This window comes from Syngnathus floridae, chromosome 6, assembly GCF_059516105.1.
Source record: "Syngnathus floridae isolate MCC-2025c chromosome 6, RoL_Sflo_1.0, whole genome shotgun sequence".
In the NCBI taxonomy this organism is placed as follows: Eukaryota; Metazoa; Chordata; class Actinopteri; order Syngnathiformes; family Syngnathidae; genus Syngnathus; species Syngnathus floridae.
The window spans coordinates 4,504,066-4,527,865 of record NC_142418.1 but is presented as its reverse complement, the minus strand read 5'-3'; the positions used below and the strand labels follow the sequence as shown (position 1 = coordinate 4,527,865).

Here is a 23,800-nt window from a genome sequence, read left to right as displayed (position 1 = left end):
TCGAGGAAAGTCAGTCTCCAATATCTCTTTTTCATTCATATTTAGGGAATATAATGTTGTCTTTGAAAAAGGATTTAATAGTCTCATTATGTTCACAAGACTCAGATTTATACAGGTTTGAAGAAAATTCCTGAAAGAGCCATTAATTTGTGTTTCACCCAGTACTAAGGCTCCCTTATTGTATACTTCCAATTGTTTTAGTTTGAGTGCTAACATTTTTCCAGGCTTTTCATCTGACTTGAAATATTTGTTACATAACTAATACATACTCTGCAAATTAGGTCTCTTCATGTAAGACTGCATGTATCTCAGATTTTATCAGTATTTTATATTTTGTACACGAGAAGTGCAGAACAACATAACTTTATGCATCTATAATTTACAGTGCAATTTAACACCACTGTAAAATTTAACAACTGAAATAAACCGACAAGTCACAATATAATGCATATTCACAAGCTGTGCTTTACATGTGTGTCCGTGTGTGTGTGCATGCCCGTGTGTGTGCCTTTTTACTTACAGTGAACGTTAAGCTGAATCGAAGCATTGGTCATGCCTACTATATTAGTGGCTGTGCAGGTCAGAAGGAAGTTGTTGTCATCTCTGCTGACATTTACCAAAGTGATGCTGTTAGTATGAACAGTGTTGTCAAAGACTTTTGCCTGGAGGGAGCACATGGTCATCATCATCTTCATCATCATGACGTATATTTGGTAATATGCTTGAGCACATACATTTTCTGTCCTCTCCCTGCGTGTTCATTTCTTTATGTCCTATATCAACGATGGCTATTGAAATTATGCATATTTTCCCACTGTTGGACTAAAAAATCACATTCATTTAAGTACTGTAGAACAGCTACATCCATCAATTCATTTTCTCAAGGGTTTTACTCTTTAAAATTTGTTGGTGAGGTACAGCCTATCTGTGCCTATGCACCAAACAGCAGTTACGAGTATCCACCCTTTTTGGAGTCCTTGGAGGGCGTGCTGGAGAGCGCTCCCCGTGCGGACTCCAATCTTCTGCTGCGAGACTTCATTGCTCATGTGGGCGGAAAGCGATGCCGCCAAGCTGAAGAAAGAGTCCCTTTGGGTCTTTTTGGCCTTTGGGACTCTGGAAACAGCTGACAGGTACTGGCTGGCCAAGTGGAAAGCAGCTTCGGCAGTTGCGGAATCAAACTTTTTTGGGCATCGTAAGAGTTCAGTGAGCGTATGGAAAACAACTTCCGAACAGCTTCAAGGAAATTCTAGTTCACCATCCTGGGTCTCAGTATAGGATAGCAGTGCACCATTAACACTGTGTTTAGTGGAGATGGGGTTCTGCTGACCTCAACTCAGGACTTTGTGACTCCATGGGGAGAATACTTTGAAGATTCCATCGACACGTCTTTTTTTGAGGAAGAAGAGCCACGGGACTCTGAGGTGTGCTCTCTTATCTCTGGGATTGAAGTCACCAAGATGGTTAAAAAGCTCATCGATGGCAAGGCCCCGAAGGTGGATGCGATCGACCTAGAGTTCTTAAAGGCTATGGATGTTATGGGGCTGTCCTGGTTGACGCGCCTCCACATCGCATGGGGATCTAGGACAGTGCCTCTGGCAGACCGGGGTGGTGGTCCCACTTTTCAAGAAGGGGTACCGGAGGGTGTGTTCCAACTCCAGAGGAATCACACTCCTCAGCCTCCCTGATAATGTCTTTCAGTGGTGCTGGAGATGAAGGTCCGTCGGAAGGTCGAATATCAGATTCAGGAGGTACAATGTAGTTTTTGTCCCGGATGTGGAACAGTGGACCAGCTCTACATCCTGTGTATGGAGATTCGCCAAACTAATCTACATGTGTTGTGTTAACATGGAGAAGGCGTTTGACCGTGTCACTCAAGTGGAGGAGTTCAAGTATCTTGGGGTCTTATTCACTCGTGGGATGATGCTGTCAGGTCTGCGGCCTCAGCTCCGTGTGTGTGTGTGTGTGTGTGTGTGTGTGTGTGTGTGTGTGTGTGTGCGTGCGTGCGTGCGTGCGTGCGTGCGTGCGTGCCAGAGTGAGATGATTGGTGTTAATTTCAGTTGTTGTGCGCTGGAGTCTCAGCAGCTGTCTCCAATAAGGATCAATGCCCTATTTAAGCCAGCAGCAGACTCCACCACACCGCCATGAGTTAGTACATCTTGCTACCCGACTGGTTTGCAACTCTCACCTGCTTTACTTGCCTTATGCCGTGTTCCCAGACTGCCTGCCCGCCTGCCCGCCCGCCTGCCTGCCTGCCTGCGTGCTTGTCCCCAGCCTACCAGTCAGACTTGTTCCACTTCCTGTTCCCAGTCTGCTGCCTCATTTACACCAACAACGCTCCACAACCCTAACTGAACTCTTTAAAATACCGCACACGCCCCCACACCCGGGACCGTCATTCCCCACTCAATAAATGTATATTTTATCCATCTCACTGTTCCTTCTTTCAATCTGCGTTCGGGTCGTCACCAAAACCTGACATCGACAGGTGTATCCGTGCAGTGTCTGCTGTGATACGGACTCTATATCAATATGTGGTGGTGAAGAAGGAGCTGAGTCAAACGGTGAAGCTCTCAATTTACAGGTCAATCTACATTCCTACCCTCACCTATGGTCATGACCTAAAGAATGAGATCACGGATACAAGTGGCCAAAATGAGCTTCCTCTGCAGGGGGTCTGGGCTCTCCCTTTGAGACAGGGTGAGAGGCTCGGTCATCTGGGAGGCACTCTGAGTCGAGGCCCTACTCCCCCGCATTGAGAGGAACCAGATGAGGTGGCTCAGGCATCTGATTTGGTTGCCTACAGGTCCTTGGTACCCCTCTGGAGAACCTGGAAGAAGTGCCCAGGGAGAGAGAAGTAGAAGAGTACCTACTGCCTCCACGACCCGAGCCCAGATAAGCAGCGGACAATGGATGGAATGACGTAACTCATTCTGACTTGAGGAAAAGAAAGCATTGGTGTCTACATGTCATTTCACTCTAGCTGCTTTGTGTATCCCTGTGCAGAGCTCTGTAAGGTTTTGGCACTGACACAGAATGAGACCAATAGGTGGATTTACTCATACAATGCACAAGCGTCAGCGATCAGCATGGTTGAAAATCCATTTGTAGCGAATCAGGGAGATGAGGCAGGTGCACCCTCAAAATGTAACTTATTTCAAAGAACAATAAGGCAAGGTACAAAGGTGCATCAAAAATGCTAAATAAACACAAGACCAAACAACAAGGATCAAACTAATGGAACAAACACGAGGAAACGGCTGTTAGGGTTTACAGATTATCTTGATTATCTTGATCGTATGATCATGTTGGAATGTAGACTAGAATTATTAACTTTGTTTAAACCTTTTACCTTTCCTTGACTCTGAAAAGTTTAACCATTCAGTTGTTGAAACTTTCCAAATGGTGTGGAAACATTCTTGCTTAGTTAGTCATCTAAAATGCTAGTTTCTGTTTCCACGACCTTGTAAAACAATGAGCTGGGACCCTCCGCACTGATTAACCAGTTGCTGAGGTGACCACCAAACATGTCCAATGTCACCCCCACCCTACCTGTTCTCAATAAATATGCTCTAGCAAGAGACCAAAGGCAGACTTTGTTCGAACAATGCTGTACCTACAGTAATGAGCAAATTCTCCACTTGCAAGTGTTTAAAGGGCATACTGTCTCCCGTGTGGTTCTTGCAAAATAAGTTAGAGTGAGCACCACTAACAACGGCTTTGCTTGGACACAGAGAACTACCAAACAAAACACCAACTGGAAACAAGATTTAACAGGGACAATGAATCAACAAGGACTGAAAGGGGACAGATAACTACAGAAGAACTGATGAGACCACAATGAAACAGTTGGACAAGACACAAAGGAGGGAGCTGATTGGGTAATAAGTGTTAACAATCAAAGGTGGATGCAATAACATAACGAGACAGATATTGTTAAAAGGGACACAAGGAATGCATGAATACATGAAACTAAGTTCTAATCTAAATCAAATCAACAAAAGACTGATCATGACATAAAAGCACATACTTACTTACAGTTGAATGGTAAGACAATAAAAGTGATGAGAAGTCCTTCAAAGTTCTTTAGGACATTTAACCAACCGTAATTGTATCAGCGAGTTCTTGATTATTGAACCATTATTGAAATGATTACTATTGATTACAGTAAATGTCGGACTATAAACCGTGACTTTTTTCTCAAATTTTGAACCCTGCGGCTTATAGTCCGGTGGGGCTTATAAAGGATTTTTTCCGTAATTTTTGTGATGACTTGATCACTTTTATACACTCGTAAAAAAGCTGTGGACCGCTGTTGTGCAGCACCGCTTTGCTGGGCGGAGGGATATGTGACACGTCACTGGGGAGAAAAGTGGTGTGTTGATCGCATGTACAGCCGCCAGGCAAATAGTGCCGTATAATTCACACAAAGAAGAGACTGAATGAGATCAAGACGGACATTACTGAAAGGAAGCTTTTATACACAAACCGTCATTATGGGGGACAAAAGAAATGCATATGATGCCGCTTTTAAGTTAAAGGCAGTCGATGTTGATGACATTGTGTAGTGTCACCCTTTTCTTTATTTCCCAGTCACGTCTACTCTGGAGTTATACGTGTCGCTCGCTAGTTTAATGTAATCTAGCGCTTCGTGCATGAATAAAATTAGCATGAACAGACCCTCATCATGGAAAATGCTAGAAAAAATGCATAAAAGCGATGACGAAAGAGAGACAGAGAAAGTGTGTGGCGAAGGATAGCTAACACTATTCCAATCGGACACTGGGGAGGAAGACTTTGATGGTTTCAGTGCACAGGAGAAAATGAAGACGATGAAGCTCTTTTTTTTACTTTTACTGGTGTATTTTTTTAACCAGCCCTGTTAGTGCTGTGCTACCGTGTTGCTGCTGTACCACCGTGCCTCAGTGACTTTTACCCGTATGTTTTTTTTTAATCCAGCCCTATTAGTACTGTGTTACTTCCATGTTGCTGCGGTATTACTGCCACGTCACAGGCAGTGTTTGGAAAGAAATGTTAAGGTATATTATTAAAACTTTAAAAAAGGCTTTCTGTGTACCGTCTTTCTTTGTAAATAACTCGCGTGCACACTTCCGTGTTGCTGCGGTACTACAGCTGCGTCACAGACAGCATTTAGAAAGACATATTAAAGTATGTTATTAAAACTTTAAAGAGGCTTTCTGTGTACTGTCTTTCTTTGTAAATGACTTGTGCGCATGTGCGTCTTACAGTCCGGTACGGCTTATATAAGAAAAAAACTAAAATAGCCCCGAATTTTAGCTGGTGCGGCCTATCGTCCGGTGCAGTTTATAGTCTGAAAATTACGGTATATGATGACTCATGTAGTTTTAATACATTGTGCATCTGAGGTAAACAATGTGTGTTGGACATTTATTTTGAATGATGAGGTATTATCACTTCTGCGTAGGGATGGTCTGAAAGTGCTCTAAATTCGTTTGTGTAAGACGCACAAATTCTATTACGAAGATATTCATGAATCTTGTCAAGATGGCGGCGCGTGCATACGCAGCGGCCACTCTCTGTCCCGTCAGTACGGTGATTTGTTCGTCTAATGAGTGTTCGTCCGACAGTCTTGTGTGTTCGTCTCGTCCGTGCTACAAGTACAGCAGGCAGGTTCTGCTTGACATCGGCAGAAGTGGGTTTTGCGGCGTTCGGGACTTTGAAGCGTCGACATTAAAGGCGCTCGGACTGCTACGTCCTGATCCGTCGCCGACCTCACCCGCTATTCCTCCCCCGGTTGGGAGTCGTCGGAAACGGTGTGCGAGGAAGCAGAAGAGGGGCAAGCGCGGAGGCGTCCGGGCCAGGCTGGCGGCCAACCCAGCGCGACCGGCGGTGCCCTCCATTCTTCTGGCGAATGTTCGATCGCTGGACAACAAAATGGATTACGTTCGCCTGCTGAGGTCTACGAACCGGACGGTGCGGAACTGCTGTGTGCTCGTGTTCACCGAGACCTGGTTGAGTGACAACATTCCGGACTCTGCGGTGCATCTGGAGCGGCTAGCGTGCTATCGGGCGGACCGTGCCATTGTACGAGGGGGAAAGTCGCGAGGAGGTGGAATATGCGTCTACATCCGAGAAGAATGGTGCCGGGACTCTGTGATGGTATGTAAGCACTGCTCGCCGCTTGTGGAGTTTGTGATCATTAAGTGCCGTCCTTTTTATCTGCCGAGGGAATTTACCGCGATTCTGCTAGTCGCGGTATACATCCCGCCTTCCAACATCGAAGGAGACAGGACCGCGGCGCTTGGCGAACTGTACCAGGCCGTCAGTGAACAGCAAACGGCGCACCCTGACGGTTTCACCATCTTCGCTGGAGACTTCAATCATGCCAACCTGAAGTCTGTTTTCCCGAGGCTTCACCAGCATGTTCCTTTTCCGACACGTGGAGACAGCTTCCTGGACCTGGTCTACTCGGCGCAAAAGGGAGCCTTCAAAGCCACCCCCCTCCCCCATCTGGGGCTTTCTGACCATCTCACCGTTTTGCTTTTGCCCGCATACAGACAATTGGTGAAGGCATCCAGGCCGGTTCGGAGGCAGGTTCGAGTGTGGCCTGAGGGTGCCTCCGATGCACTTCGTGACTGCTTCGACACCACTGACTGGGACTTGTTTAAGCAGGCAGCCACCTACAACGATTGGACGGACATAGAGGAATATACTGACTCTGTTACCTCTTACATCACGAAGTGCATCGATGACGTGACTTGCCCGAAATCCGTCGTCACTCGCGCGAACTGGAAGCCGTGGCTGACGGGGGCTGTCCTCAGACTGTTGAGGGCCAGGGACAAGGCTTTCAGAGCAGGGGATGAGGCTGGCTTGAGGACAGCGAGGGCCGACCTGTCCCGAGGCATCAAAGAAGCGAAGAAGGCGTTCTCGTGCAAGGTCTCCACCCATTTCAAGGACAGCAAGGACGCACGTAGCCTTTGGCGGGGCATTCAGACCATCACAGACTACAAGCCCGCGCCGAGGAGCTGTGATGGCGACGTCCGCCTGCTGAACGATCTGAACCGCTTCTTTGCTCGCTTCGACGCCCAGAACAGCACTTGCCCGCTGAAGACCACTCCCCCCCCACACGAGCAGCCCCTGCGCCTCTCTGCCGACGGTGTGAGGAGGGCGCTTGCCGCTATTGACACCCGTAAGGCGGCGGGCCCTGACAACATCCCGGGTCGAGCGCTGAAGGACTGCGCTGGGGAGCTGTCGGGTGTCTTCACAGACATCTTTAACGTTTCCCTGCAGCAGGCCATCGTCCCCTCGTGTTTCAAGGCTGCCACCATCGTTCCTGTGCCGAAGAAACCTGCACCGTCCTGCTTCAATGACTACCGCCCTGTGGCACTGACGCCCATCATCATGAAGTGCTTTGAGCGGCTGGTCTTGGAGCACATCAAGTCCGTTCTCCCCCCCACCATTGACCCTTTCCAGTTTGCGTACCGTGCCAAGCGGTCCTCTGAGGATGCCATCTGCTCTGCCCTCCACTCGGCCCTCACCCACCTGGAGAGAAAGGACTCATATGTGAGGTTGCTGTTTGTGGACTTCAGCTCTGCCTTCAACACCATTGTGCCGCAGCGACTCATCTCCAAACTCGACGAGCTGGGCCTCAGTACCACCCTCTGCAACTGGATACTGGACTTCCTCTGTCAGAGGCCTCAGGTGGTGCGTGTTGGCGACAAAATCTCCGCCAGCATCACGCTGAGCACGGGGGCCCCCCAGGGCTGCGTGCTCAGTCCATTGCTCTTCACCCTGCTGACGCATGACTGCACTGCGACCTACAGCGACAACCGCATAGTGAAGTTTGCTGACGACACGACTCTGGTGGGTCTCATCACGAAGGGCGACGAGACTCGGTACAGGTCGGAAGTTGACCTTCTGACCACGTGGTGCAGGGACAACAACCTCCTGCTGAACGTCAGTAAGACCAAGGAAATCATTGTGGACTTCCGGAAGGGTCACACGACACACCTGCCGCTGATCATCGACGGTGCTGTGGTGGAGAGGGTGAGCTGCACCAAGTTCCTGGGGGTGCACATCAGTGAGGACCTCTCCTGGTCCGCGAACACCTCGTCACTGGCAAAGAAAGCTCAGCGCCGCCTGTATTTCCTGCGGAAGCTCAGGCGTGCATGTGCTCCTCAGGCAGTCCTGTCTACATTCTACCGTGGCACCATTGAGAGCGTCCTCACCAGTTGCATCGCTGTCTGGGGTGGTAACTGCACTGAACAGAACTTGAAGGCCCTGCAGCGCATAGTGAATACGGCTGGTAAGATTATTGGTGCTTCGCTTCCCTCCCTGAAGGACATTTACACCTCCCACCTCGCCCGCAAGGCAACCTCGATTGCCAGAGATGTGAGTCACCCGGCTCACTCCTTGTTTGACCTTCTGCCCTCTGGGAAGAGGTACAGGAGCCTGCGCTCCCGCACCACCAGACTCGCCAACAGCTTCTTTCTCCAGGCTGTTAGGGCCCTGAACTCGCTACCCCCTTCTGCGTAGCGTGCGGCACTGTTGCGCTAATTTCGGGAATGTCTGCTGTACGCGTTTTTACGCTCCTCTTAATTAATTATTTATTTATTTATTGTTGTGTTATTTATTCATTATTTATTCAGCACGCTTTTGTTATACTTGTTTACTGTTTGTCTGTTGTGAGCCATGTCTTGTCACCGTGGGATAGGGGGGAACGAAATTTCGGTTTCTTTGTGTGTCTTTGGCATGTGGAGAAATTGACAATAAAGCTGACTTTGACTTTGACTTTGACTTTGAATCACAGGTTTGTACGCATACATTCGATTGGCACGCAGATTGGTGCCTACACACTGTTAGTTAATTATCTTTCTAAGTGCAGAATATGTTATTGAGCACCTATAATGTATATCATTATTTTGCGCAAATGGTAAATATTTTGTGGCTGGCAGGAATACATGCTATACCAATTTTACTGTATATACTGTACATGCTGTATATTGATATAAATGATTAGACTGGGGGCAGTGGTCAAGTTTCAGTTAAGGTTTGACCTGAATGTTGGAGTGTTTCTGTTACAGCAAATTCTAATACTGAATAACACTTTCATAGGTGCAAAAAAGGTTTCTTTGCATCACCCCTACCTCTTGTGATTCAAAGGAGTGCAAACCAGTAACGGACCAGTCCACCTTAGGTATTGGGGACCCAGAGCCGTTACATGTTGTAGTTAAACTGTCGCCCTCTGTAACTGTGAAGTTGACGTGGCTTGTGGCGATGTCTGGAAGGTCTGCAAAGAAGTAGATGTATAAATATACGTACATAACAGGCATGCATGCATGTGCACTGCCCTGCCCTGCATAATTATTGGCAACCATACCCCTAATTCAAGTGCATTTGTTCATTAGGAAAAACATCCCACATTGAGAAATAATTATTTTACATCAAATTATGTTCCACAGTTTTTAGCACCGCTGATGCTAATACTTTTGCCAGCAAAACAACACCTAAGCTAATCTATTTTTCCGAGATGGCGGCACGTATGGTTATAGCGGCCCGTAGCTCTCCAGTTTGGTGTTACTTTTTCCTTGCTTTTCTCTTGCTATTGCCAAAATCTTGCATGCCAGAACAACAGTATAGCCACCAGAACCTCATTGGTCTTGGCTTGAGGTATAATTTGAACATCACAACAGAATACCAGAAAAAACACAATTTTCTAATTTCGTTGTATGCCTGCTATACAATGACAAACACATTCTGTTCTGTTTTATTCTGGTCTTTTCTATTATACAATGTTGCAAAAACAGAGACCATTCAACCATTCGTCTTTGCACATTCTCTTTGAATCATCCAGCGACCTGGGTCATTCCTTTGCCTTTTTTAACATTAGACAGTGAGCAACAAACTGCCATAAGATTTTAAGGTACAGAGGTTCAGCCACTGGTTTTGCGAAGATTCAAAATATGAAGCGGTGCAGCATGATGTGGCAATGTCAAAAATTACAGCCCCATTGAATGCACAGAAGCTTTCGCATATAAACAAAAAAGTCCACTAGGTGGCGGCTTTGGCTCTATCTCACAAGCTAGCTGTGTGCAGTGGAGTTCTTACCCGCATCTCTTAAAAGAACACCTACATCTGTTGGCCAATCAGATGATAGTGATATCAAAGCCCAGTCAGAGAAGGTTCTGAAGACAGGTTCCATTGTTACCACGTTCCCAAAAAAGTGCAATGAAAATGCGATTACTCAGGATCGAGTAAGGTCATTAGTATGTGAAACCGCGACAATGGAAAAATGTCTGTACTAATTTCTGCACTGCACTGACAATGGTTCCACGGTGTGACTAATAAAAAAAATATAAAAATATATAATTGTGTTTGTGTTCAAGCAGACTAATTGTTGTGACTAACAGCAGATGACAACCAGATCACTTTTTATGACCAGTTTATGCAGATAGCAAATTTATCTCAATTGGTTCACGTACCAGAGTTTTTCTTGCAACTGTATATTGAGCTAGGACCCACATGTACTGTCAGAAACTATGCAAACTTACCACATTTGCTTATGTTCATTTCTTGTAGCAGTATCTTCTTTGAGCCATTATCACAGTACAGTTGTTGGCTACTTAGCCCCACATCTCCCCTCTGTTGCCATAGCTGCAACCATCGGATCCCACACTCACAATCAAGGATCACTTCTTCTAAATGTCTATAATGGAAATAAATAAGAAAACAAAAGAATAAGTCTAAAAATGAGTGCAGTCAGAGAACAAGAAAAAAATATTATATATTAGGAGAGCACGTCTTTCAAGTCATCTTTCATTCTGTTCTTGCCATTCAGTCTGATGATTGTTGTACATGTATAGTATATTCCAGTTGTGGTACCTTTCATTATTTTGTATGGTTATTTATTGCGTGAAAGTTATGTATGAAGCACCAGCACAGACCTTTTCAAATACAGCATCACAAAAGTCTTTGCGATTCACCTCACCAGCTTCATGATGTGACACGTGTATGAGGTCTCTCAAGTGTCTGTGCTGTGGTCTAGTCTGTTGTAAGGGACACTGACCAAATTAACATCTATGGCCTGATTGGAAGTAAGTAATTAGTTTACCTAGAATTTATGAACAAAAGCTAGAACATGCACCTTTATTGATATTGCAGTTTTATGGCAAAATTGTCGATCAAGCTCGGGCGTCCATAAGAAACGTCACAAGTGTTGCATCTTGCTGGTCAGCTAATCATTTTAAAAATTATATAAGTACCAACAACTTCTTCCAGGTGTTTTTTGACAATTGCGCATGCCCGTTTCAAGAGAAGAAAAATCAAAATGATGCACGGACCACATTTATTTAGTCAGTTCATTTAACAATTACAGGCCTATGGAGGTGAAGGCAGCTGTTAGGGTTTTCCAGGTTATCTTTATCATAGGATTATGTTGGAATGCAACAGGTAATAAATACCTTACCTTGTCCTCCTTATCACAAGGTCGTAAAACATCCCCTGACATGTTTAGACTAGAGGACAAGGGCTTTAGCCAGTTTACCCAAACCCCCACTCTGTTTCTCTTAATAAATATCCCATCGCAGGAACGAGGGTTCAGACTTCATTCTGGAGCGAGTGAACTCTCCACCTGCAGGTGTCTAAAAGAACTTCCTTGTCTCCCGTGTGGTTCTTGCAAAATATTGTTTGAGTGAGAAAAACTCTAACATTTTGGTGCCGAAACCCGGGATCCCTCATACCCGCTATCTGGCTGACGAAGGAGGACGTGCTGCATTGTCGACAAGCCAGTGTCCATTAGGAGGACCTGGAGAAGAAAGTCCTGGGAAGAGAATTCTTCGCTGGGCCAGCATCTTAGGTCTGCCTTCGTCTGACAGAGGTGGATTGACGGGACCCGGCAGTGCAATGAACCAAGGGAACAAGTAAGTTAAAGGCCTGAAGTTGTGTGATTGTGTTGTTGTTTGTGAAACGCGTAAAAAGGTAGAAGTGCACAGGAAAAAGTAAATTTTGTGGAAGGAGGGGGTGTTGTAGAGTCCCCCTCTGGATGAGGTGTCTCTTTTGGAGCAGTGGTTCTCAAACTGTTTTAAAATCTCAGTACCTCCATGGATCATTATTTGACGACCACTGTTCTAAAGAGTACAACCTCGCGTTGGCAGGGCTGGGGACAAGGACTGTTGTCTTTAGTTCCCAGGGAAGGTGGGGGGTGTTGTAGAGTCCCCTCACTGGATGAAGCAGCTCCTTTTTTTTAAAAGGAGGACTTCGCGTAGGCAGGGATAACTTGTGTGATTGAGTGTGTGACTGGTAGGATAAATTGACTAAATAGCAGTTCTAGCATTGATCCACGGCAATAATACAGGCTAGTAATTTGTTGAAAGGTCAATTTAAACCTGCATTGAGGATCCTCAAAGACATAAAAGAAATAAATAAGTAATAATAATAATAATATTTTTGAGAAAAAGAAATTATATAACCTAAAACTACTAGAATTAAGATGGGAAATAAAAACGGTAAATCTCTACCTCTTGACGGAGATGAGAAGTACATGGCGAGTAGATTTCTTAATTGTATGTAATATATGCCGAAGTGGAAGAAAAAGTATGGAGTAGAAGGGAAGTTGAGAGTTGAAGTGTGGAAGATAGTAGTTGATGTTTTAGAAGAGAGTGTGAATAAAAAGAAAAATGGGCTGAAAAAGAAAAGAAAAGAGAGAGAATTGGATTGTGCTAAAATGTGGTTGAAAGCTTCACAAGAAAGAAGAGAACAAATCCAAAAGACAAAAGATAGAAAGTTGAAAAGTGATGAAGCCGCCATTCAATTGAGATTTGAAAAAGAATTCTGGGTACATAGTGGCATCCCATTCAATGATGCAGATGAGAGTGCTTATCAACAACATCTTAAAATTCCGCTCCTCACTGGTTTCCCCCCTGACTTGGGCAGTTGGGTGAGAAAACACTTGGTGGAAGCGGACACTGCTTGGTTTACAAAAAAACATGCAGTGGCCCAAAGACGCTCACAAAGGGATTGAGAAAGGCAGAGGTTTTGATGTATTTCATCTAGATGATGATAATGATCTAAATGAAGATACAACAATCTTCTACCAAAGTTCCCAAAGGGGCAGAGGAAGAGTTAGATACCAACAACGTCGCAAGCCACCATTCAAATCAAAACCCCCATCAGATTCAGACAACTGTTGGAACTGTGGGAGACGAGGACACTTTGCACGAGAGTGTCGTTCTGCAAAGCAATATCAATCAAAGGGTGCAGGAAGGGGCAGAGGAAAAGTCAAATTTTTAGCATGACAAGCTTCCTCCTCTTTGACCGCTTATGCTCATACAGAGAAAGAAAGGATAGATGCCCATATGACAGCAAAACATGTCATTGTCAGATTATTAGAATTTTTTTTAGATTATTAGAAGTCTTGTCCATCCAAGAAGTATGACAATGCTGTTTGTATGCCCAAATTACAAATGACTAGAGCTCAATTTGTGTTACACTAAAGTTAAAATATGCAAATCAAGTGGTAAAGAAATGCAACTTGCTTCTAGAAGATAAATAAATAAAATTAGAATGTGCTGTCCTCGTGTGCATGGGAGGGACCAGCTCATGATCGACCACAGGAAATGGCCAGCCTGTGACGAATCATTGTTGCTGAGACCTACCTTCTGCACGCGAGAGCTGTGCATGTGTGTGCGTATGTGTTAAAGTTAAAGTTAAAGTCCCAAATTGATGAAGATTGGCTACTTTTAATATAAAGAAATTTGCTAGACTGTTGTCTATTCAATTTACACCGCAGAACAGAAACAATTTTGACAGATAAAAATGAGAGGAAAAGAGAGAAATCTGTTTGCGAGCAGAAACTAATCCACACTAGTGCATGTTAAGCGTCAAGCCCACATGAGAAATTCGATGGAAAAAAAAAAAAAAAAAAAAAAAAACGACAGAACATGCTTTCAGGAATTGGAAGAAGCTAAATTGTGAATTTAAGATTTTGCAATGCTACATTTAATAGGAATAATTGATTGGTTGTGTTATAAGATTATAGAAAATTCTAAATGCAAGCTAAATCTGAGAGATTGAGTTCTTCAAATTTAAAAACAAAGAAAAAATTCAGATTAATTTGCCAGTTGTTTGTTTTAGTTAAGTTTTTTTTGGACTGGTGGATTGTTCTACCAGGAAACCTGAGTTGAAAATGATATATGAATGTTGTGTGGTGAGCTTGGATGAATTGGGACCAATGTGATAGTATGACTCCTTTTTGGAGACTGTGTGAGATGCATATGATGAGCATTGATGAATGATTGCCTGAATGAAAGGTTGAATGGTTGAAGTCGTTGGTGACTACTATAGAAAATTAGTAGAGCGACTGTGATGAAAGAGTGATTTTGAGCAGGTTGAATGTTAGAAAGAAACACGTAGCTTTTGGATTGATAATTAACTAGAGAAAAAACTGGAGAACCAGTATCACATGTAGAAGATGTGTGAACTGAGAAATTGAGAAGCGTTTTGGAAAGACAGTCAAATTAAATGATGATGGAATCGTATGTCGTTAAGACCGCATTCTCCCATAAAGTTTGTCAAGGTGTGAGGCATGGGCGTTGCCAAGCCTCAAAAGGAGGGAGTGAGTAGGACAGATAGTGGAAGATAGTAAGAATACAACACTTTATGACAATGAATTTTCGAATACATTTGGTGTTATACTGTGGTAAATTTTTTTTGTTCTGGTGTAGATAGGTTAGCAACACGAGAGATTTAGAGGTTCAAAAGAAAGACAGTTAAAAGAAAACATTTTTGATTTGGAAAATTGCAGGCTAACAGGAACATGAGAACGATAAGAACTACGAGGTGGGATCCAATTTCATTGGGGAGATTGAGAATTCACAGCACCATACTCGAAGTCACATTTTTGAGCAAGCATGACAATAACATGTGAGAGGTCAAGACATACAGATCAGGGCTTGATGTGGAAAGCAGACCTCGATGAGTTGATTTTCAATAATGATACTGAAGACAACATACTGTCCGATTAAATTGGAACAATAGATAAAATGTAGCTCAAAAATAGGATGAGTTGCAGGATTTACGATATAAAAACGAGACCGCTGTTATTAGAAGAATTTGAAGTTTGGTAAACAAACGTTACCAGCAAATTGATGGAAGCAGCTACATTTGGAGATAGTCTTACAAGTTTGATGTCCCAGCCTGTCATTTTCAGTGTCAGGGTCCCTGAAACCCAATCCGAGACTTCACCTGCAGCCGTGAACAACTACAAAATGGTGCCTGGCTCTGAAGCACCTTTGACCTTTGGCGAAGGACAAGAAAAGACTACTGTTGTGCTTGGAGAGGGGCAAGTACACTCCGGAGGACAGACAACATCCTCGGGGACGGAAAAGACAGTGAAAAGCGGAGGAACTCACAATGATGAAAATTGACTCATTTGAACAATGGACTCATTCAAGAGTGATGGATGGGGTCGCTCTGAAGCAACGACAAAAGAACACGAACTTGAGAGGGTGAAGTGCAGCAAAAAGATATGGACTTGGAGTGTCCGACAACCAAATCGCACTCCTTGGTACGGCGTTACCAAATTTGGTGAAGCTTGGTTCAAAGTGGAAGGGAGATTCATTGTGCACTGAGTTTGACAGAACTGAGGAGATTTGATAAATAAATAAATAAAAATTTGACAAATACGTAGGGCTACAGAGAAAAGCATTATAATCAGAGATTGAACGGATTTGGATAAAACAAATAGGCTAAAACGGTAGGAAACAAGAGCAAGATCTGATATTTTGGCTCATCAAGCTTAAAACGTAGAGGTCGAGTTATATAAATTTTAGAACAGGACATTTGGCAGTCAGGAGGGAGCTAGGTTGCTCAATGTACCTACTCAATACAATAGTAAGGTTTTTTGTACCACAGTGGAGGTTGGATGGTCAGAAAGTTAGGTACGTTCAATTTTTGACATTCACACAATCATGCATAGGAGTCACACGGCGACAGTTAACAAGACAATGACTGCAATAGGGGCCACATACGACTGCACCGACAGGAAAAAGTAGAAGCGAGAGAGCAGAGTATGGGATTATATGCTAAAACGTCTGCTATACAGTTACCGATAGGAGATTCTATCAAAAGAAGCTACATGAGAGATGGATTAGAATCCCTTTGTCTGTGTTCTGTTTGTGAGTAATCTCTGTAAAATTGTGACAGTCTTGTTGTCGTTCGTCTGAACTTTGTATGCCGTTTTGTGTATGTGTGCGTGCAGATGTGTGTGTGTGTGTGTTCACACTCTGTGTGGGTGCGAGCGTGTGAGGAGAAAGAAGGCATGGGTGAGACAATCTCTTTCAAACCAAGAGGCAATAAATGGGAACGCCCCTGTCATAAATAGTTTTTGGTTAAAGGAAATCATTAGGAGGTGTTCAAACTCTTCCCGCAAACACTCCTATTTGCCAGTTAAATGGGCACGACAATTGACTACGAGAGTTGCAAGCAACAGATGAAGAGCAGTCCTTGGCAGATTATATGATCAGGACGCTCAAACTGTGTCAAAGACAAATTTACTGCCGCCTGATCTTTCCTCCTCACAGGTCGACAACCCCATCAATCCAGGAGACTGGGTCTACATCGAGGTCATCAAAAGAAGGAACTGGGCCAGCCACGACAGGAGGGACCATTCCAAGTCTTGCTGACTACACATGTTGCATCCAAGGTTGCAGCACCCACAAATGCATAAACGACGACTGCTCTCCAGGAGGAAACTGGATGGGAGTGTTGGACATCACCGCTGTGTGCCAGGATGAGAGAGCCGTTTTCAAGGTGTAAGGGCTCTACTACCGACATGGCTGCACCATCGGACGGGACCTACTTCATCCAGAAGTTCAGAGGCACTGCCTCACCTGCATCCTATGAGTGCACGTGCCTGTTCAGTACGGATCATGGTTTTGTGGTCACAAGAGTTGTCCGATGCTGCCTGCCCACTGGACACGAGCGTGTGCGCCAGTGTGTGTGATGGAACACACCTACAGACTACAACATCATCAGCTGACGAAAACACGAGCACATATACAACTTCTTAGACGTGACAGATGTGATAATGATAATGAGACGTGGATTGCGTAGATGCTGTTCTGTTGAGCATGTGTTACGGAAACTTGTTGATTTGACCATCAAATATGCTTCGCAAGTGATGGATACAATGATGTACTGTTTCTGTGTTTTTCTTTTTATTTTTTTATTATTGATAGCATTCTGGTCGCCTGTGGCAACGGGGCCGTGTAAGAATTTTCCTGCTAATAACATCTGGCCAGCAGGTTTTTCGCTTACACAATAAGTTTGATCTGGGGTGTTGAGGTAATGCCTCATCTTCACTGGAAAGTGTTGCTATCATTGTTTGTTGTTTTTTATTTTTACCATTCTACTTTCTTCATTATACGTATATATGTTGTTTTTACTTGTCTTTGTTGTTTGGGGTAGCATAATCATATGATAAATCAGGAGGGAGATGTTAGGGTTTTCCAGGTTATCTTTATCATAGGATTATGTTGGAATGCAACAGGTAATAAATACCTTACCTTGTCCTCCTTATCACAAGGTCGTAAAACATCCCCTGACATGTTTAGACTAGAGGACAAGGGCTTTAGCCAGTTTACCCAAACCCCCACTCTGTTTCTCTTAATAAATATCCCATCGCAGGAACGAGGGTTCAGACTTCATTCTGGAGCGAGTGAACTCTCCACCTGCAGGTGTCTAAAAGAACTGCCTTGTCTCCCGTGTGGTTCTTGCAAAATATTGTTTGAGTGAGAAAAACTCTAACAGCAGCCACCCAATTGCGTATACTAGACATCGAGGTAACTTCCAAAGCAAGCCCCCCAAACACGCTGCAAGGGCCAACTTCAAAAGAAAACCCTAACCAATAATGACAATGTTTTGTACAGAGCGTTGGTGGTGTATTAACGTAATTCATAGCGTGGAGCATATTCTCATGCGTGCTTGTGTCAGAAAAGTTGCGCTGCTGCGCACTGTTTGCGCTTCACAGATTCAAGTCAAGTCAAGTCAAGTCAAGTCAAGTTTATTTGTATAGCCCTCAATCACAAACAGTCTCAAAGGGCTTCACATAGCCAAAATTGACAATTATTCTCAAAGCATCCCCTGATCTTAAGCTCCCAAAAGGGCAAGGAAAAACTCAAAAACCCCTGCCAGGGGAAAATGAGAAACCTTGAGAAGGGACCACAGATGGAAGGATCCCCCTTTCAGGATCACCAGGTTGTAATGGATGCAGAGAGTGCACAAGTAATACATAATATGAAAATCAATGAAAAAATGGATGTCGGAGGTGCCATCGATTGTCCTGGCAGTGTCTTCAAGGGGGTTGATAGCTAGTAGCTCAATCTATTTTGTTGATGTCTGCACATGGCATTTTGTCCTTGCATTCTTTTCTCATGGCGTCTTGTCTGTGACTTCTTGTTTCACATAGCATTTTGTCCTTGCACTCTTTTTGTTTCTCATGACATCTTGTCTGCGACTTCTTGGTTCACATAAAATCTCGTTTCTTCTCTAATGAGACCAAGCCCACGCCTTCTCCCCACCTATTAGGGGATAGTCTCACATTGTGGGTAGGACATTCCAAACAAAAAGAGCGAAGAGTGCAAACTGATTTTTAGTGTAGTCAGATTGCTGTAAATCTGGATGCAATCCTCGCGAGAAAAACTCAATATTCTGCCTCACTTGTTTTGTCTGCTGATCCTTTTCTTTTATACAGATATTCAGTCAGAGAAAATACCTGACAGAAATTGGGGGCTCGTCCGGGATCTCTTCAGACCGGAAGGCGTTCGGCTGACTTCTTCGACACAGGACAAGTCCTTGGCCAAGGCATATAAAGAAACCCTTTTCACGGGGCTGTCTCGATCAAGTCGGCTGGACGCCGGAGTGGTTGACGAGATCACCCGAGGAAAAGAACTGGCAGACTGTGAGTATGAATATTGATTAATGAATATGCAGTGACAAGAGGTCACTTAAAACCTTGACAATTCTAGACCCTATCAAGTGCAATTAGAAACAGTTAAATTCCGCTGGGATGATGGAGTCCCCTGACTTATTCAGTTAAATTCCATGGGAGGGCGGACTCCTCTGTTTCCTAATAGAAGTATAGGTGTTCAGAGCAGTTAAATTCCGCTGGGATATCGTGGGGCCTCCTAACTTGAAGTGTTTGTTAAAATCCACGGGAAGGCGGACTCCCCTGCTTGCCTGTGAGACGATAAAAGTGCGCATTGTGTGTGTGTGTGTGTGTATGGTTTGACTGAGAGTGATCTCATTGGAGCTCTCCTCTATATAAACACACAGGATTGTAAACAGTGGCTTTGTGTGGACGCAGATGCAAGGACTCTCCGCTTCCTCCGGGAAGGTGAAAGGAGACTCACCACACATCGAACATTTAACCACTGTCCTGTGAATAAAGTTGGCTTTAGGACACTGTAGGTGCGATACGAATTGCCAACTCTGAAATTTAGAAAAATAAACCATGGGAAAATCAAATAGCAAACAAAAGCCGCTACCCCGACATGAATTAAAATGCAAAGATTGGAAATTGATGGAAGGGGTCGACCCTGAAAATATAAAATATCTTGATAAATGGATAACCGATTACAAATTTGATGGTCAGCTGAAATCAAATTCGTTGAATAACCTAAAGCAATAAATTGATGCTAAATGTGGCGCAAAGAAGAATAAAGACGGATATCACCTAATAGTAAAATGGGAATTGGAAGCTGAGAAGAGAAAATGTGGGCAGATGAGAGGAAAAGTAAAAGATAAGGAAGACGAAGAAAAGATAAAAAAGACCTTGCTGTTGCACAGACAGGAAGATGATGAGACAGTGTCAGCGAGGGCTCGCTTGAGAACCGAAGCTGACAATGTGATGAATGACGATGAGAAAAATGATCAAATTATAAAGTCTCTGTACCCCAAATTACCAAGCACAAACCATTCTCCTGAATATAGTGATTCTGCTCGTGGTATGTTGACGCGAAGCCGTGCGAAGTTGGGTCCCTCGGCTGACACATACCTGATGATTCAAGTGGCCAATCCTCATGATGATGGAGGACCCACAATTTTAGTATACAGAACATGGACCCAAGCTGATATAAAATCAGCAATTGAGGGTATAGCGTTGCCCTCTGAAGATGTTGATCAATACTATATCGACATTAGGCAACTAATTTCTTCCTATAATTTGAGAGGCGATGAAGTACAACAGGTTTTCATGGCAACCTTAACCAAACATTGGGCAAACGTTAAAGGCACCTGGAATCCTTTTGATTTTCAGGGGCGTCCATTGGAATGTCACGGGGGGCCGATACAAACAGAAATTGACCAACTATTGGGCAGGATAAAAATAAAATTCTAACGTAGAGCAAATTACACAGACATTGGCCGAACCAAACAAAAAGAAGATGAGTTGTTTGAAGACTTTAGACACAGACTAGAAAGAGTGTTCAAAGCCAATAGTGGCTTGGAGCATGGAACTGATGTCTATGAGCAACAACTCAAAAATGCTCTACATGCAAATTCGCGACCAGCAATCCAAAACTGGTTCACAAAACATATGATCACTTTCCCGACATCTACCTTGCCACAGTTCATTGATCATGCTATACACGCCGAAAAAGTTGTCAATTCAAAAAGAGCAAAAGAGAAAGGGAAAACAGGCACCATTTTTTTAGTTAAAGGAGAGCAGTCTGAAGTGTTATATCAAAATAGGACCTTCGAACCACGCCTAGGGGGGCGTGGTCGTAACAAATTCCGTGGCAAAGGTAGCGAGGGGTACAGTCGTGGTTATCGCAATTATGAAACAAATGGCCAGCCTGCCTCAGGTCAGTCAAAACGGTACAATGCTGAACCTGCTATTTGCTGGTCATGTGGGAAAAAAGGCCATATAGCAAGAAACTGCCCGGGTAATCATGGGGGCGAGAGTAAATCCCCCTTATGACTAGCCGACGGTCAAAATACAGTTGAAACAACTGCCTTGCCTACAGCTCCCCCTGTTGATGTAGATGTGAACATTCAAGATTTGTTGATGAACAATATTGAGAAGCCCGTGATAACCCTAATGGTAAACGGGACCCCAATAACTTTTTTGTGTGACTCAGGGGCGTGTGTGACCACATGTCGTGACATACCTGCAGACGTACGAGAAAATGGTAAATCTTTTTGGGTGAGAGCAGCAAATGGGCTGGCAACCCCAGTTCCCCAGTCTTGACCAGTTTGGATACGGGACCCAGAAGGGGGAAGTTGTTGCATTCCCATATTGCTGATGCCCAGTTGCCGTATTAATTTGCTAGGTAGAGATGCTCTCACTGCCCTTGGGCTTTCCCTTGTGTCTCTTAACGATCAAATTGTTGTCAAAAGGCGACACCAGGTGCAGGTTTTTGGTCAATTTCACTGCTACTATGTTTATTCATTGGATTTGGCTGACGCAGAAGTGGTGGAATTTGGTTCCCCTCTTTTGGCCCGTGTGGCCACCCTTTTGCACTGCCCTGAACAGGCAATGGAAGCCAATAAACTACGCATAATCATGTGGCATAAAGACACACCTGGTCCTGATCACGACTACGTGAACATGCTTGAGGCTGCTACACCTGCCTCTTTGACGACGTCTTTCCTTTTACATGATGGTGAAAGTCGTGCTTGTGTAGTCATACAAACGGCTCCCCCTGCTGTTCAGAAGTTGCACGTGTCTCCCACTCTGCTCCACATCTCTCTCTACAGGCCTCACACTGCAAGTTTGGGATTTATGGCTGGTGATACCTTGGCAGCTTCTGACTGGACTCAGGTTAATCCTGACTCCTTTTATAGTCCTTCCACCAAGCTCTTTAAACAAAATATGACTCGAGACCTGTCATTTATTAGTGGAATCCACGCTGATCCTTGTGTTGAGCAAACACCCTCATTTTGAGATTTTGTGTTGACGAGCACATACTCGCTGAGGTCCCAAGTCATCTTTGGTCTGCGGGTCCTTCTGACGTTGGTTTAGTGAAAGGTGCGCTTCCTCTTGTCATAAGACCTAGAACTGAATACCGCCCTTGTGTGAGGCAGTATCCTTTAAAACCTGATGCCTTACAGGGTATCGCACCTGTTATTTCTGATTTGTTAAAAGCAGGTGTCATTGTTCCTTTCCCGGATTCTCCTTGCAATACTCCAATTTTCCCTGTAAAGAAGGCACCCCCTTCTGTGGGGTGGAGAATGGTGCAAGACTTGCAGGCTGTAAACAATGCTGTTATCCAGAGAGCACCTTGTGTCCCTGACCCTCATACCTTGTTGAATTCATTGACACCTGATGCGAAAATCTTTTCAGTGATTGACATTAGCAATGCTTTTTTCTCTGTCCCTATTGCAGAAGAGAGTCAGTTTTGGTTTGCATTTACATATGCTGGCTCGAGGTACACCTTTACAAGGTTACCACAAGGGTATTGTGAAAGCCCAACAATTTACTCGCAGGTGATGGTAGCCAGCATGGCTAAATTTGTCCCGCCAATGGGGAGTCAAATCCTGCTCTATGTTGATGACATTTTAATAGCATCTCCTGATTTTGCCTCTTGCCAGAAAGACACGCTTGCAGTGTTGCATCACTTGGCAAGTGAAGGCCACAAGGTCAGCAAGAACAAGCTTCAACTGTGGTCCACTGAAATCAAATATTTAGGCCACAATCTAAGTTCCCAAGGTCGAACTATAGTTGAGATCAGGAAAACCTCTATTTTGCAAGCTCCTAAACCACTCACAAAGAAACAAATGATGTCTTTTTTGGGTCTCACAGGGTATTGTAGGAGCTGGATACTTGATTATGCCCAAATTGTTGCTCCTCTGTCCTAATTGATGTATATGGAAGACATCTCAATGTCCACTCACTTAAAATGGACTCCTGAAGCTGAGGATGCTTTTGTTTTGATCAAACAGACTTTGGTCTCCAGCTCCACTCTGGCCTTACGCAACTATGATAAGGCACTTGTCCAAACTGTTGACTGCAAAGGTCATGACATGACCTCTGTTTTGCTCCAATCACATGGCTCAAAGTTGCGACCTATTGCTTTTTATTCCTCTAAACTGGACAGTGTTGCATGTGCTCTCCCACCATGCGTGAGGGCCGTGGTGGCGGCCTCCATGGCTGTGGAGAGCAGTGCTGGTGTTGTGTTGTTTCATCCTTTGACACTGAAAGTTCCTCATGCTGTCTCGGCTCTTCTGCTACAGACTAATATGACCTTTCTGTCGCCTGCACGTCATCTTTCTTGCATGGCTACGTTGCTGTCTCAGCCGCATCTGACCGTTGAAAGATGCACGACACTCAATCCTGCCACTCTCATTCCCCTTCCTGACGACGGTGAATTCCATGATTGTGTCGATGCTGCTCAACAGATTGCAAGGGCTCGGCCTGATTTGGGAGATACGCCTCTGCCAGATGGTCATGTGGTTTTTGTTGATGGGTCTTCTAAGAAAAATGAATTTGGTGTGACCCTTACTGGGTATCATTGTTACTGCTGACGAAGTTTTGGAAGCTGCTAATCTGCCATCCTATATGTCAGCGCAGGCCGCTGAGCTCATTGCTTTGACTGGGGCATGCAAATTGTTTGCAAACAAATCCGTCACTGTCTGGACTGATAGTCAGTATGCTTTTGCTACAGTGCACGTTTTTGCTCAGCAGTGGAGCAACCGTGGCATGGTGACTTCTACGGGGAAGCCCGTCACCCATTCCACATTACTAACTCAACTTTTGGACGCTGTCCAGCTACCTTTAAAGGTGGCGGTTTGCAAATGTGCTGCTCACACTGCAAGCTTTGATCCT

General features: G+C 44.4%; 1 protein-coding gene across 4 annotated transcripts in view; it reads right to left on the bottom strand.

Moving 5' to 3' along the window:
• Positions 1–23,800, bottom strand: part of LOC148395973 (NT-3 growth factor receptor-like) — a 154,957-nt gene that overhangs the window by 33,865 nt on the left and 97,292 nt on the right. For all 4 annotated transcript variants that reach the window (XR_015859231.1, XM_088379872.1, XM_088379875.1 and 1 more), the window contains exons 5-7: positions 10,530–10,684; positions 9,126–9,268; positions 521–662 (exon numbers count right to left, since the gene is read on the bottom strand). Coding sequence is in view for 3 of the 4 variants with exons in the window: in XM_088379872.1 (XP_088235998.1) it covers positions 521–662; positions 9,126–9,268; positions 10,530–10,684 (440 nt within the window). In the remaining variant the exon portion in view is untranslated. The remainder of the gene's footprint in view (positions 1–520; positions 663–9,125; positions 9,269–10,529; positions 10,685–23,800) is intronic.